The sequence below is a fragment of the Pelophylax lessonae genome (assembly GCF_965119305.1).
Source record: "Pelophylax lessonae genome assembly, chromosome: 9".
NCBI lineage: Eukaryota > Metazoa > Chordata > Amphibia > Anura > Ranidae > Pelophylax > Pelophylax lessonae.
Genome location: NC_138776.1, coordinates 91,285,195 through 91,301,252, shown reverse-complemented (window position 1 = coordinate 91,301,252; position 16,058 = coordinate 91,285,195). Strand labels below are relative to the sequence as shown.

The following is a 16,058-nucleotide window of genomic DNA, read 5'->3' as shown; positions in this document are numbered from 1 at the left end:
CAATATGGCTGCCAACATTTGACTTCTTTTGGACACCATACAATTCAGAAAGGGTATGATTCACTGATTGGTAACTAACAGCAATACAGAAGGAAACATCCTATGTTCTGTAGTGTGGTTTCCCCTTTTGTTAACCTTGAAATAACCTGCTGCATTGTCAAGAATGATTTTTGTCACATCTCAACATGGCCACTGCTTTAGGTACCAGAAAGCAGCCGTCTGCAAAGGCTGGGCTAGGACTGGTGGAACGGTGTGACTGTCACGTCAATTCTGCATCTTTATTGTTATTTATTCTGCATTTCATATTCAATGGTAAACTGAAGTGAATGTCAATTGATGCTTTGCTTGTTGTTCATTTACAATCGGCCGTATGCCTGATAATTAATTGCTGTGTCTACATTTCTGTCTCCAGAGATCTGAGGAATAACTTGATTAGCACCATCGAGCCGGGGGCCTTTTATGGACTTTCTGAACTGAGGCGTCTGTAAGTATTAATTCTGTTTGAATTACTTTGTAAATTGTGTTCACATCGACATTTTACCACAGGGAACGGCAATATGTCACCAAGCAATAACATTGGATCCTGGCACGGGGTATAAACCATTACAGTGATTTTTAGATGTGTGTAGATGTACTACGATGATTTTATCTCCTTTCAGGATGTAAAACACTAAATGGAAATGTTTTATTATTCCCTAATGACAATACTTTTCACTGTAATTATACATGCCATTGGTGGGGCCATGTTGATTGAATTAAAAACATGTTCAAACACTTAAAATGATGGACAAGAACACTGCTGCTACTTTTCAACATATCATTCTTTATTTTACCTTCATTTTACTTTTACAGCACAGTATATGGTAAGCAGATCAGTACAATCTCATGTAAGCTTTAACCACTTTAAGACCGGAAGGATTTGCACCCTTAATGACCAGGCCCTATTTTTCCAATTGGGCACTGCGTTAATTTAACGGACAATTGCACGGTCGTGCGATGCTGTACCTAAATAAAATTGACATCCTTTTTTTTTCCACAAATAGAGCTTTCTTTTGGTGGTATTTGATAACCTCTGCGATTTTTATTTTTTGCACTATAAACAAAAAAATTGTGACAATTTGGAAAAAAAAACTATATTTTTCACATTCTGGTATATGACATTCTCAAAAAAAAAAAAAATTTAAAAATCAAAAATTTTTTAACATTTTAGGCCAATTTGTTTTCTGCTACATATTTTTGGTAAAAAAAATTGCAATAAGCGTATTTTGATTGGTTTGCGCAAAAGTTATTGCGTCTACTAACTACGGGAAAGATTTATATCATTTTTAATTTTTTTTTTTTACTATTTTTTTACTAGTAATGGCGGCGATCTGCGATTTTTTGCAGGACTGCGACATTGGGGCGGACAAAACGGACCCCTGACTGACATTTTTGACACTTTTGGGAGTACCAGAGACGTTATTACAGTAATCAGTGCTATAAATATGCACTGTTACTGTAATAATGACACTGGCAGGGAAGGGGTTAACAGTATAGGTGATCAAGGGGTTAAATGTGACCCTAGGGAAGTGATTCTAACTGTATGGGGGTTGGACTTGTGAAATGATCACAGAGACATGTGATCCTATATAGCAGGATCACATGAGCTCTGTGATCATTTCAGGGAGAAGGACGGTCGGCTGTGTTTGCAACAGCCAACTGTCCTTCTCTCTCAGCGGGGCGCGAGGCGCGGGTGTCAGGCCACAAACGGTGCCGCCTGACACACGCATCAGCTCCCCCACTGCCGAGTGAGGGCAGGAGCACTCCGTCAGTGGCTCGCCCTCGCCCCCTAGCTCCTCCTAGGCGAGCGACGTATCCCTATGTCCAGGGGCGGACTGAGAACCCTCAGGGCCCCCGGGCAAAATAAATCAGGGCCCCTTCCAGGCCCCCCCCATGTTCCACCTCCAGACACACCCTTGCCACGCCTCCATCCACACCCCCACCCTGCCTCCAGCCACACCAACAATAAAACACCACAACATAGCTCTCTGATACCTAGGCTAAGTTGGCTCCTCTTACCTTAATTACAGTTGCTGGCTGGCAAGCTGTGGTCTTGCTGGCTATGGCTGGCAGACTGTGGTGTTGCTGTCTACCGCTGGCAGGCTGTGGTCTTGCTGGCTACCACTGGCAGGCTGTGGTCTTGCTGGCTGTGGGCCTGTGGCTGGCACTGGCTGGCTGGCAGGCTGTGGTTTGCAGGCTGTGGCTTGCTGGCTGACAGGCTTCGGTTTGCTGGCTGTGGGCCTGTGGCTGGCACTGGCAGGCTTGCTGGCTGGCAGGCTGTGGCTTGCAGGCTGTGTCTTTCTGGCTGGCTGGCAGGCTGTGGCTTGCTGACTGTGGGCCCGTGGCTGGCACGGGCAGGCTTGCTGACTGGCTGGTGGGCTGTGGCTTACTGGCTGTGGGCCTGTGGCTTGCTGGCTGTGGGCCTGTGGCTTGCTGGCTGTGGGCCTGTGGCTGGCACTGGCAGGCTTGCTGGCTGACTAGCAGGCTGTGGCTTGCTGGCTGGCTGGCAGACTGTGGCTGGCTGGCTGTGGGCCTGTGGCTTGCTCGCTGTGGGCCTGTGTCTTTCTGGCTGTGGGCCTGTGACTGGCACTGGCAGGCTTGCTGGCAGGCTGTGGCTTACTGGCTGGCTGGCAGGCTGTGGCTTGCTGGCTGTGGGCCTGTGGCTGGCACTGGCAGATGCTATCAGCATCTTACATCTCACAGCATGTGCTGTAAGCAGTGAACATAGTAAAAAAAAATGTTATTTGCTCTAAGAAAGATGAAGACTTTTTTTCTGGGCAGAGGAGACATGCAAAGTCTTTTTTGCTATAAAAAACTCTACCTAATAGCAAGTATTAAAGCTTTAAAAATAATTTTTTTCCCATGAAGTTGGGCTGTGCCCAAGCTTATACTCGCCCAATCCTTCATTCCATCAGAAAATGTCTCTTGCCCATGGCCCACCAGTAGACTGTTCCTAGTCTGTGGAGCTTTCTCTGGGCTTAATGACCACAGGAGCAGTCCACAATTCAAGACTGCTGAAGTGCCAGGGGTGCCGGACAGCCTTGTGCTGGGAGAATCGGAAGTTTAGGTAAGTATATCTCCTTTCTCCTCTTCCATAGACAAAAATTATCAGTTAACCCATGCAATGCAGGCACAGCTTCACTGCATTGGAAAACTTTTTTTTATTTTTGCCAGGAGCTAGGCTTTAAAGTGCATCGGTGTGGAGAGTGGAGAGGGATTAGAACACCTACCAGTTTTTATTGCTTTCTGTGCCCCCGTTGGGAAGATTTATCCTCTCTATTTGTCTTGCTTACCATTTTCATTAAAAGTGAAAATAAAGGAAAATTTCAAAATAATAGCGGGGAAATCTTCCAATGGGAACACTATGGGTTCACACTAAGGCTCCTTTCATACGGACGGTGTGCCCAACGGAGTCCGTTTTGCTCAGCGGGTATCGATCCGCCGATACCCACTGAGCAGGCAGATGACAGCTCCGACTCCGCTCTGTGTGCAGAGATGGAGTTGTCAGATCCTCACTCTCCTCAATGGGAGATCAGATGAAAACAGTCTGACTGTCCGTTTTCATCCGATCTTATGCAATCCAATGCTTCAGAGGGAGGGGAAATAGGGTTTCCATCCGTATGGATTTCACGGACAGGATTAAATTGGATAGCAGCGGGTGTCAGTGGGGATGTCTCCACTGACATCCGCAGCTCCATAGGGCTGCATGGAGCATTCGATCCAGTCCGCCTGTAAAACTGACAGGAGGACCGGATCAGAAAGCCCGTGTGAAAGGGGCCTTAATTCACAGGTATTTCCTCTTACTTCCTGGGACAGGAAGGGCATGTAAATCTCCTCAATAAGACAAAAATAAAACCTGACAGGGGTTATAACACTCCCTTACTCTATTCAAAAAAAGTTCTGCCTATAATTCTACTTTAAAGTATTTGCATAATCTTAACCGGTTGCCGACCGCCGCACGACTATATACTGCGGCGGTCAGCCCTGGCCAGGCAGAGTGACGTAGGGGTACGTCACTCGCCTGTCACTGACTTGCGAGCCAATTGCGGGTGGGCGCGCGCCTGCTCCGGCTCGTTCACTGACAAGTCAGTGCGTATGACGGGCGGACCTATGTAGGACCGTTGATCTTTGTTTTTACACCAATAGCCATGTCCCTTTACAGTTAGAAACACGCCCCTAGGACACACTTAACCCCTCCCTCTCCAATACAGTTAACCCCTTCCCTGCCAGTGTCATTTTTGCAGTAACAGTGCATATGTATAGCACTGATTACTGCAGTAATGTCACTGGTAACCCCAAAAGTGTCAAAAATGTCAGTCAAGGGTTCGATTTGTCCGCCGCAATGTCGCAGCACCGCAAAAAAAATCGCAGATCGCCGCCATTACTCGTTAAAAAAAAAAAACACCAAAAATCTTTCCCTTTGTTAGAAAACGCGATAACTTTTGCGCAAACCAATCAAAATACGCTTTTTGCGATTTTTTTTTACCAAACATATGTAGCATAAAACAAATTGGCCGAAAATGTTAAAAAATTTTGATTTTTACATTTTTTTTGGGGGGGGAATTTCAGATAAAAAAATGTGAAAAATATTGTTATTTTTGCAAAATTTACGCTCTTTTTTTGTTTATAGCGCATGATCAAAAAATCGCACAGGTGATCAAATACCACCAAAAGAAAGCTCTGTTTGTGGGAAAAAAAGGACGTCAAGGTTTAGGTACAGCGTCGCACGACCGCGCAATGGTCCGTTAAAGTCACGCAGTAAAAAATTGCAAAATACCCCCTGGTCTTTTAGCAACCAAATCCTCCGGGGCTTAAGTGGTTAAAGAGGTTGTAAACATTATATATATATATATATATAAATATATATATATATATATTTTTTTTTTATTTTTTTTTTTAATAATAAACATGCTATACTTACCTGCTCTGTGCAAAGGTATTGCACAGAGCGGCCCCAAACCTCCTCTTCTGGGGTCACTGTCAGTGCTCTTGGCTATTCCTCTTCTCTGTGAGGAAGCTGCTTCCTATGGTGGCAAAAAAAAGAAATGTTTATTGTGCCAAATAACCAAATATACAACAAAGTAAAAATTGCTCATACAGTAAGGGGTAACTATAAGAATGAGGAGTACATTGTTCAGGTGTAGAGAAACCTTTCCCCCCACTAGATTAGGGTCAAATGAGATACAAGTGTACAGGAAAAACAGAAACATTACCCAGTATAATAGTACCTCTTGGCACTAGGATCTGGCAGCAAAAAAAATAAGCAAAAAACAGCCAACACACAATAGAAGTATATAATATCCCATGAAAACAAGCATTCTCCAGGCATTTGAACAATATTTTACCAAGTGTGATTCATTACGGTAAAATAACCAGGTAAAATATATATCTCTATTCCCTCCTCTAGATAGGAGGACCATCAGTTGTGTTTTACTCAGACTTGAAACAATCTTTGCATGATCAATTGCGCTGGAGCCAATTCAGGGGTGTCCAACAATGCCTGCCATATCTGGCAAATTTTTTTGTTAGCATTTCTATGCTGATGAGTTAACTTTTCACGAATAAGGGTCTGGTTAAACTGTTCTATCCATTGTGTCATAGAGGGAACGTTTGGGGACAGCCAAAGTCTGGCAATTTGTTTTCTGGCTAGGTATAGCAGTCTCATCACAGAGATACTTACCGGGGGAGGGAAAAGCTCTTTGTCTATTACTCCCAACATACAGACGATAGGGTCCAATGGGACCTTGATCATATATGCTCTAGAGATGGTATCTATCACTCCCCTCCAGTATCGGAAGAGTTTGGGACATCAAGTGTATAAGTGTTCCCTCTGCACCACAGCATTTCGGGCATGTGGGCGAGTCCCTCCTCATCCAACGATAAAGCTGCGACGAGGTCTGATATGCCCTATGTAATAGAAAGAGTTGGGACAGTCTATGTGAGGGTGAGATGATGGAAGGAATGGATTGCAAACCTATCTCTCATGCCTTGTTGTCAATAACATGCAGATCCCGTTCCCAACCTCTCCTGCATGGCAGGGTGGATGAGTCCTGTATTATTGTTGTCAAGGTGAAGTATATTAGTGAAATCATTCCTTTTTTGCATGGTTCATTGAATACCATATTTAGAAGTGGGTGTGTGGATAACACAAGGTGAGAATGTTGCTCTTGAGCCTGTAGTGCATGTCTTAGTTGCAGATATTTGTAAAACTGCTGCCGTGGTACCTTGAATTCAGTTTGCAGCTCTGAAAATGATTTTACTGCGTCCTGTCAGAATAATTGCGATATGTACTGAACACCCATCGTTTCCCATGTCTGAAAGACCTTTAATTAATCCAATTCTGCATATGTGGGATTTAGCCATATGGGGTTTTCCGGAAGAAAACCCGAAAATTTTAGGCTACCCCTGATGAAAGCCCAAAGCTGTTTGAAAAGAAATATTGTAGGTCCCGAACCCAAGAAGACAGGAAAGCCAGCTTCTAGGTATGACAGCGCTGTATAATGGGATTCATCAGGAAGCACAATTGTCCGACTCGGGTCAGAAGCATCTAGGAACCCCCATTCCCCTAAGTGTTGGAGCTGGGATGCCACAAAGTACAGTCTGGGATTTGGTACCTCCAATAGATATGGTCACTCTATACTATTGAAGGCCTTGGCTGCGTCTAAGGTTAGGATTGCTCGATTGCACGGGTTGTCTACAGGTATTTGAAGGTTTAAGAGCAATCTTCATATCTTCATATTCAACACCATGGATCTAGCGGGTATGAAACCAGATTGATCTCTATGGATGATCTTGGAAATTACTTTCGCCAGACGTGTAGCCAGAGTTCTAGCCAAAAGTTTGACGTTGGTTGTTAACAACAAAAGGGATCTATAGGAGTCTGGTAATAGGCAGTCTTTGCCAGGTTTGAGAATAAGAGAATAATACCCGCCTCATTCATAGACTGTGGAAAGCATCCCAACTCCATGGCCTCCGAGAATACAGAGTTTAATTGCGGTAGGGGGGTTTCAGCATATTTCTTATACACCTCTGCCGGTAGCCCGTCTGCAGAAAAATGTCCCTCACTGACCTCTCTAGCTGCTTGTACTGTGAAGTAGTTCCTTCTCAAATATCACAGCATTATTAGCAGGTTACATTATTTACAATAAAAAGTTAGCAAGGTGCTAGCCTCTGCACTCAAAAGAAATATACTTATGTGCCTCTGTTGTAAAATCTGAATATGAATTTCTCCACAGTGAAGGGCAGGCTTCCTTACAATGCTTTTATTGCTTATTCAGAATTTGTAAGTATTCAGATTCACTTTATAAATTAGTTCCACTTTAACCCTTCCCATTGCCTCTTGGTAGACTTTTAATTGGGTCTTAAAAGATAACTAAACCTAAGAAAAAAATGTAATATATTGCAGCCTTCAGTCCTTTGAAGTGGCAGGTACATTAGTTTTCTTTTTTTTTTTCAATGCAAGAACAATTACAGCAAATACAGAAACTACCCATTGAACCCTCTTCAAAAATGCAGTGTCCTTGTCATTCCTTTGAATTGCACTGAATAATGCACAGTCCAGGAAAATAGCCGGTACCACAGTGCAGTCAGAATATGCAGTCATCCTTTAATAAATATGGTGGAATACAGCCAAAAAAGAAGCCAATGTGCTTTGGCTGCAATGGCCAAAATGTATTGGCTTTTTGCGTGGACTGTGCAGCATTGAAGGTTATCGGAGACCTTTTAGCCTAAGCACTGGGTATTTTGATTTGTTTATTTTAGTGGAGGTTGCAGTGCTATCCCATTTGTTTTACTTTATGCACAGCATGAAGCAATGTTCTGTAATCTACCAATTACCCAGCCTCTCTTTTTATGACTCCTACAAGGTACCTGTTGGAAGGTTTAGTCCAGAGTGGAGGGTTGAGGCGTTAGCGTAATAAGGCAGGCCCCCTTTTTCTGACCTGTTGGGCTGCATGCCGTTTTTTTTTTTAAATTTTGGCATGGGGTATCCCATAGAATCCATACCAGACCCAAAGGGCATAGTATGGATTGGGGGTACCCCACGCTGGGTTTTTTTCCTGACATTTCTATTGCCGGAATTCTTTTTTTTACATTTCAACTCTCAGAGGGGTTTGATTTATATATTGTCAGCACCTGTTAATTGATACAGGTGAGTTTAATTACAAATTACAGGAGCATCACAATCTTAGAATGCAATTATTTCTTGCAATTTTGAGAAGGTGCCAATCATTTTGTCCAATCCATTTTTGGAGTTTTGTGTGGAATGTGTCCGATTTGGCTTTTTGTTTCTCCACTTTTTTGTGTCATACTAATACAAACAAAAAAAGATACACATGAGAATGCCTAAACATTTGTAATTGCAACAATTTTCTGGGCAAAGTGGTGCATTATCTGACAGAAATGCAGGGGTGCCAATATTTTTTGCCATGATCATATATGTCAGTTCTAGCCATAGGATTCACAGATTCTTGCCACTGGAATTTGCAGCGTGTGAAAATGTCCAAGTAAAGGAATCCCAATGGTTCATTTTGCACATCGTCCTAGCACCTCTTTATTGAAGAACACTATGTTTTATCACTATGCTTCGGGCTAAAAAAAAGAGAAAAAAATGTTAATAAAATAAAAAATTATTCAGATGCTAAGACCCAAATTGGATTTACCGAAGCTGAGCATTTTTGGCTCCTTATCTATTATTTCATCAAGAGAGCAATCTGAAAATCAACGAGCATAACTATATATTTGTAGAGATTATTGTGATTGTATATTCACAGCTTACATGAAATCAAGCTGTTTATATGTTTTCAAATCATTAAACAGTAGACTGAACAGTCATTCGAGTTTAATTGTTTGGAGAGCACATTTTGTTCTTGCTTCTGAAACACTGTAGGCGTAACAAGTATCTGCAGTGATGTATAGGTATCACAATTTACTTTTCCTTAGCCCATAACCCAGTTATCCTCTGTTGAAGTAGCAGACAGCTGTGGCACAAATCATGCAATGATATTGCATTTAAGTTGATTTATATTGTCATTAGTCAAACATTTATTGAAGCCATTCCAGTCCAGATTGGTAAAAATGTTTAAAAAAAGCTTGAGCGTTTAAAGTTTAATAGCCTGTGTTCCGTTTTTCATGCTGGGACATATAAACTAGAACTCTGCTCTAAATGACATATTCTAAATAGTTTTGAATAGTTACTTTAGGTCTTTGAATATATCCTTTCACCAATTTTGTCTGAGTTCCTCAAGCTAGGAGGGTTAATAATCAAATTTTCAAATCTTCCCATAATAAATTGTTGGGCATGTTCACCCTCATTAGGAGTCCTTTAGAAGTGTGCTGCTTTATGGTTGCCAACCATCTGGTTTTAAAAAGTAATGCCTGTATCTCATAACCACAGAACAGTGTTTTAATTGCTATGCAGAGTCTACACAGCAAACCAGCCTCCTCTCCTGCATGAATTAAGCCTGTGGGCTTTATTCATAGATATATTGTAACACCGCTCTGCGAGGACGTTAAGTGACAAAACTAGTAGGGCGCAGCTAGGATGCCGAACACCACCGCATATATTTGATTCACACTTGCCGCTTTTGTAACACGGCCGGAAGTGTGGAAGATTTATGCTTTTAATCCCTAGTGTCGGGTAGACACTTGAGAAATGTGAGTGTAATCTTTTTGTATTTTAATAAATAAGAATAGTTTTAAATGGGATTATACTATGGATTCTCCTTTCTTTTAAATCACTCCCCTTATATATCCATATGAAAGCGCTTACATAGGAAGATGGCACTGAGCATTGTTTTGAAATAAGAACTGACCTGCTGGAAATTTTATACAAAAAGGCCCATTCTGCTGGTTTATAATTTGACCAGCTACCCCATCTGGTCTCAGTTTGAGGGATACGGTGGAAGGATCACCTTGGGTGTTTTGCACGGTTTTATATGACAGACACTTTTTTGCAATTTTTTCACTTGGGACTTTCAGGAAGATTGAACATTGTTTTTAAAGATTTATTTTTTAATTTAATTTTATTAATTTCATATTTATATATATTTATTTTTATGAAATTGCACATGTTTTATATGTATTGTATGAATTTATTGATGAATTGATTAGGTAATATTTGCACACATATTTATCATTTTAATCTATTGCACTGTACTTACACATTGAGGTTTTTTTTTGGAATTTATATATATTTTTGGAATTTTCTATTTTCTGCACTAATATTTCCTGAAGAAAGTTAAACTTTTTGCGCTGGTTTTGGATATAAGTTTTTGAAGAAATGTATGATACATTGTGATGCACTAGCATTTTAAATGAAAAGATAATAATATTCACTAACTGAGGGGGGATATAAACTTTGCACTGATATATTGTTACCAAACTTTTTATGTGGGATCCCCTGCAGTCAATCAGCAGTAGTTTGTCCAGACTCCTTTTTCAGTGTTTTATGACCATTGATTACCTGGGTCGCCTGATCCTTCTCTTGCCTATTTATATTGTAACACTAGCCTTACAATGGATTTTGATTATTACTTTTGTGCCATCAAAGACTTTGTTCTGCACATAATTTAAACTCCAGTATATCAGTATGCTGGATCTCCCTACCCCGGTATGTCTGATTAGCTTCTACCCTGTCCGCTACTAGGCGATCCTTGAAAACCCATTTATTCAGGGAAGCCTACCCCTCCTCCACCTAAATAACTGTACTTCAGCCACCTCCATCAGATGATTCCCTGCAGCTAATATCTTTATTAGCACACCCCCGCCTTTTGATTGTAAGCTCCATGAGCAGGGCCTTCCTATTCCGTCTGTATTGAACTGTTTTGTAATTGTACTTTCTCAAACTGTTGGTGCTAATAAGAGCGATAATAATATTGGTAATTCAATAAATAAATGAAGGTTGTTCCTATTTCATTCCTTAATCATGTCCACTATAGCAAGTTTTCTTTTGTGCTTCTCCCCTTTTTTTTTTTTTTTAATTAACGAATGGAACAAGTAATGAATAGGACAAGTTGTACCCTAAAAAGGAGAGGATGAGGAATTATAGGCTATTTTGATTCTTAGATGGATGAAAAACTTTGGCCGGTATTTAAAAAAAAAAACTAGCTCTGGTTTATCACGCTTCTATTGAACAAATTACCATAGTTTAATCATGGCCTTGGAGCCATGCCTAATTTAGATAAGCCATGCCCGCCCTTCACCATGTTGCACTATGCGCACTGTAACACATTGTCCTCCTTCATTTCGTGCCCCAAAATGTGCTTGTACCCACCATTAGCATTGGCAGCTATGGCAGGAGTAGTGGTCCTACAAAGGAAATATTGTATCAAAGAGAGGCTTTAGTTACTTTAGTTGTGTCTTCCACATGTGCATGACTGTTGGAGGCATGATGACTTAATTAACAGTTTTGGGGTAAAAGCTTCATTGAGGTTCATCACTCCATTTCCAAAACTTACCCTCACTTCCTTTCCCAGGGACTGGGTGACAGGAAGTAAAAGATAATTTCCCCAAAGGGGACAAACAAAGGCATCAATCAAAACTTGACTAAAGTCTAAACCTTTACCATTCTATCCAAACTAAAATAAAAATATGTTTTAGCTGGAACTGGAATTGAAATCAGTATTAAACCCAAAAACATAAAAATGTAATGATTTTCAGCTTACCAGTTGTTAGCATTTGTTTTCATTTTTTTGCTTTTTTCCTTTGTTTTCAACTGTTTATCCTGCCGGGAAGTCAGAAAGTTTTTCAACAGATCAAGCTGTCCAGAAAAAGTGGCAGTTCGAGGGTTGAGACAAATCATTTAACACTGACAGGGGTGCTTACAATGGTCAGTGCTGCTGTCTAAGGCAGGGGTCTTCAAACTATGGCCCTCCAGCTGTTCAGGAACTACAATTCCCATCATAGATAAATAAATTAATGATCTGCCACAAGGAAAAAAAGAAAAAGCCTCCATCCCTGGAAATGTGTTTAAAGGAGAAATTGGGGCAGTGGGACTTTGAATGAGGCATGAATTGAAAAAAGAGGAATTTTTTTTTGAAAACATAAAATTTATACAGTTAATGTGTTTATAAACAAATATTGAAACAGTATACAATTCATAATGAGAATACATATATAATATAAAGAATGGGATCTCAAATGGGATCTCTACAATTAATTCCAATATAAAAACACTGTATATAATATTTCATACATGATCAGAATAAAAGAATAATGAGTTTTTTGCATCCGAGTTATAATGTAGACTCGACGCGTTTCCTGGACCTCCGTCCATTTATCAGGAGTAATGGATACATATAAAAAGATACTTTTTATATGTATCCATTAATTAAATTCCTCTTTTTTCAATTCATGCCTCATTCAAAGTCCCACTGCCCCAATTTCTCCTTTAAATACAATTCCCATCATGCCTAGTCATGTCTGAGAATGTCAGAGTTTACAGTGCCCTCGTAGGATGTGTAGTTCCGCAACAGCTGGAGGGCCGTAGTTTGAAGATCCCTGGTCTAAGGGGTGGCTTGGCTTCATTGGTTTTCCATTCAGAGTGGAAACACCCAATGACAAATAATATGTTAATAGCCAGATCACCATGAGAAAATAAAGGGAAAAAGCCCAAAAAACGTGTGCAGCTCCCACATTTAATGTTTAGTAAGCTGCAGTATATTACATTTTTGTTATTGTGTTTAATATCACATTAATGTATGCAATGGCTACTGAAGAACACGTTTACCTATCCATGTACTGAACAGTGCAATCTGCAGCATCTTTAGGGGAGAAGCAGTGCATGAAAAGAAATTGTAGCTAAATGCCCTCACTGCAACAACAAAAAAGGCAGGCTTAAACAAAGGTGTTGCTATAAACTGCAGCAGTCCATAGCGTGCTGTAATCGGGGGTCCCTCAAACCTCCAAGATCTTAGGCTAATACAGGAGGGGCAGGAGCTGCGCTAGCAAAAGATTCTGCTACTTTGCCCTGAACAAGTAAGGTGACAAATTGTCCTTAAAGTAGGACTATAAGAAAAACCTTTTTTTTTTCATTTGGGATACAGTAAGGAAGGGCTATAACCCCAGTCACATTTTTTTCGCCATCTATGTCCCATTGCAGAGATTTCCCTCCACTTCCTGTCTCATCACCAAACAGGAAGTGAGTGGAAATCCCTGTAAATTAAGGGAATTCATTGGGGACACCCAGCTCACCAGAACTAGTGTCCCCATTGGAAGATTTCCCTTCTTTTAAATTTCTGGGGACAACCCAAAATGTAGGGTTTTCTTTTACTTTCACTTTCAATAACGGTAAACAGGACAAATAGAAGAGGTGAATCTCCCCAATGGGGACACAGACAGCAATAAAAACTGACAAACATTCTACTCCCCCTGCACTCTATCCAAAACCCCCCAAAAAAGTTTTGCCTTTAGTTATCCTTAATGCCCACCCACTGAATAACACCATTTCACAATATTGTAGATATATACATATAGAATTATATCAGTAAATAAATAATAAGCATCTCTGCATGATCTGCCTATTTCAATATACAGTATGTTGTTGGTTCTTTTATTCTTAGAACATTAGATCATGCTTCTACTACTTTTTGCTACTTTGTTGACATTCATTATTAGTTACATATACCTTATATACTGTATACATATTATTTATTTAAAAAATTGCTAACGGTAACTTTCACACTCACCAAGCATAGTCATTAAAATACATTTTTAGACTAACTTTATTTTATCTTATCACAAGAACACTTAATTACGCTTTACAGCAGACAAACAAGGCTTAAAGTATTAATAAAATCATTTATCAACTCCTGCATTATAAAAATGTTATTGGTTGACCTGAAATTAAATGAAAATTATGAAATAGTCTGTTGAGTGTTTGCAGTAACTTTCAGCAGAATATCTATAATTCTGAGGTTGTGAAAAACGATATGAAAAATTATAGCTCTATAAAAGCTGCCAGATATGAGGGGCTGCGGGAGGCTGGGCAATAACGTGGTAGTCTCCATAGTCCTGGCTATCAACAAAGCCATATAATCATAATGTCAGTGCTAACATGATGAATAAATGGCTTTCTTGACAGCTACACTGTATTTCCTGTTAGATAGAATTAATGTCCACCTCAAAATAAATACGTGTCTTAAAGAAGACTAGTCAAAAATAGGTTAAAAGAGCTTCTTTTAAAAGAAAAAAAGTATTTATTTTATTTTAGTATCCCTTCGGGAGCCATTTAAAACCCACTATACCTCTAATGGCGCTTTTCCACTGCATGGAACCGTACCGGTTCGGCACGCTTTTGTGCTTTTCCACTGCGGTACCGCATGGTATAGGGTCGGAACGGTTCGGTACGGTACAGTATAGGTTTGCTTTTCCACTGCATGGAACCGAACGGTACGGCTCTGAAAAAACAGTACCTACTCGATTGTGGTTCCAACAGGTACCAAACTGGTACCATATCCCACAATCCTTTGCATGCAGTCACTACTAGCCACTGATTGGTCAGAGAATCACACCCACCCCGTTGTTATCCCACCCACTTAACTTTAGTACTACTTTAGTGGAAGCAAACCTATACCGTACCGTACCGAACCGTTCCGACACTATACCATGCGGTACCAGCAGTGGAAAAGCAAACCGGGCCAAGCAGGGCCGAGTAGAGTCGAGCCGGTACTAGCCGGTACTTGCAGTGGAAAAGTGCCATAAAAAGCACCAAGAACAAACTTTAAGAAAGCTATAGTCACAGCATACACTTTCATTTTATGACATAAGGATTGTAATAGCAATACCACAATAGTTACATTTGACAGTTCAATATAAACTTATTTGAAATATCTCCTTTCATGTTGTGAGTGCTGCCTGTCTGCTTCCATCTCTTTCTACAACTTCCCGGATTCCCTGCATGCTTTGCAGCTTTTCCTCTGCTGCTTACATTCACTTGCACTGCTGTAATTCCTGTACTGACTCCCCTTCCTAAAACATTCTATAATTCAGAATGCAGGCACTGTGAATTCTGTGACACAACAGTGCCTATCAACAGGGCATAGTGAATATGTGTCACAGAATTCAAGAAAGTAAATGTCTGGAGATCTTAAGAAACTAAGTGTGCAAACATCAAGTTTATTCAGATAAAAAGGAGTAGGCTAGAAATAATTGCAATACAGTGTGGAAATGAATACATGATTTTACTTTTTGACCATACACTTTAAAATGTACAATCAGGTCCATAAATTTTGGGACATCAACACAATTCTAATATTTTTGGATCTATACACCACCACAATGGATTTGAAATGAAATAAACAACATGTGCTTTAACTGCAGATTTCAGCTTCAATTTGAGGGTATGTACATACAAAGCAGGTAAACGGTGTAGGAATTACAACAGTTTGTATATGTGCCTCCCACTTTTTAAGGGACCAAAAGTAATGGGACAGATTAACAATCTGTAACGCTCCGGCGTTTGTTTAGTGAAATGGATATGCAGCTGCAGAATTTCCACTCAGTAGTCGTGCAGAGATGTGTTGAATCACCATATCCAACTCTCCAGACTCATCATTGTGGCCCAGCCTGCCTCAGCATGCAAATATACAGGCACTCAGTTAAGGTGTTCCTGGAGTGATAGGTTGTATACGATAGTATAGAGGTGATGTACTGAAAGGACAGGCGTGAGTAGTGATAGCAATGATAGGCACTCAATAGTAATGTTCAGGAGTGTTAGCAGATGGTGATAGATAGTATGCAGATAGGTTAGCAATCATGTACAAGTAACAGGTGGCAGGGGACAGCAGATGAAGTGTACAGGAATTGCTAACTCAGTGCAAGGATATAGATGGTAGTAGACTTAAGAGCTAGCAATCTATGTAACAGTGCAGATGATAGAAATAGTAATGCATAGATAGCAACAGTCTTTAGTATACAAGAGTAGATAGTGTAAGTTGATAGGAAGGAATCCCCTGCGGGGTACTTATCACTAGTTGGTTTTAGAGAGACGAGGGGTCCGGTAATGAGGAGAAGGATCGGTA

The 16,058-nt window shown here is 40.4% G+C and overlaps 1 protein-coding gene across 1 annotated transcript in view; it reads left to right on the top strand.

Moving 5' to 3' along the window:
• The window catches only part of ADGRA1 (adhesion G protein-coupled receptor A1), a 1,278,841-nt gene that overhangs the window by 183,462 nt on the left and 1,079,321 nt on the right, over positions 1-16,058 (top strand). The window contains exon 3 of the mRNA XM_082267510.1: positions 413-484. Within this exon, the coding sequence (XP_082123636.1) occupies positions 413-484 (72 nt within the window). The remainder of the gene's footprint in view (positions 1-412; positions 485-16,058) is intronic.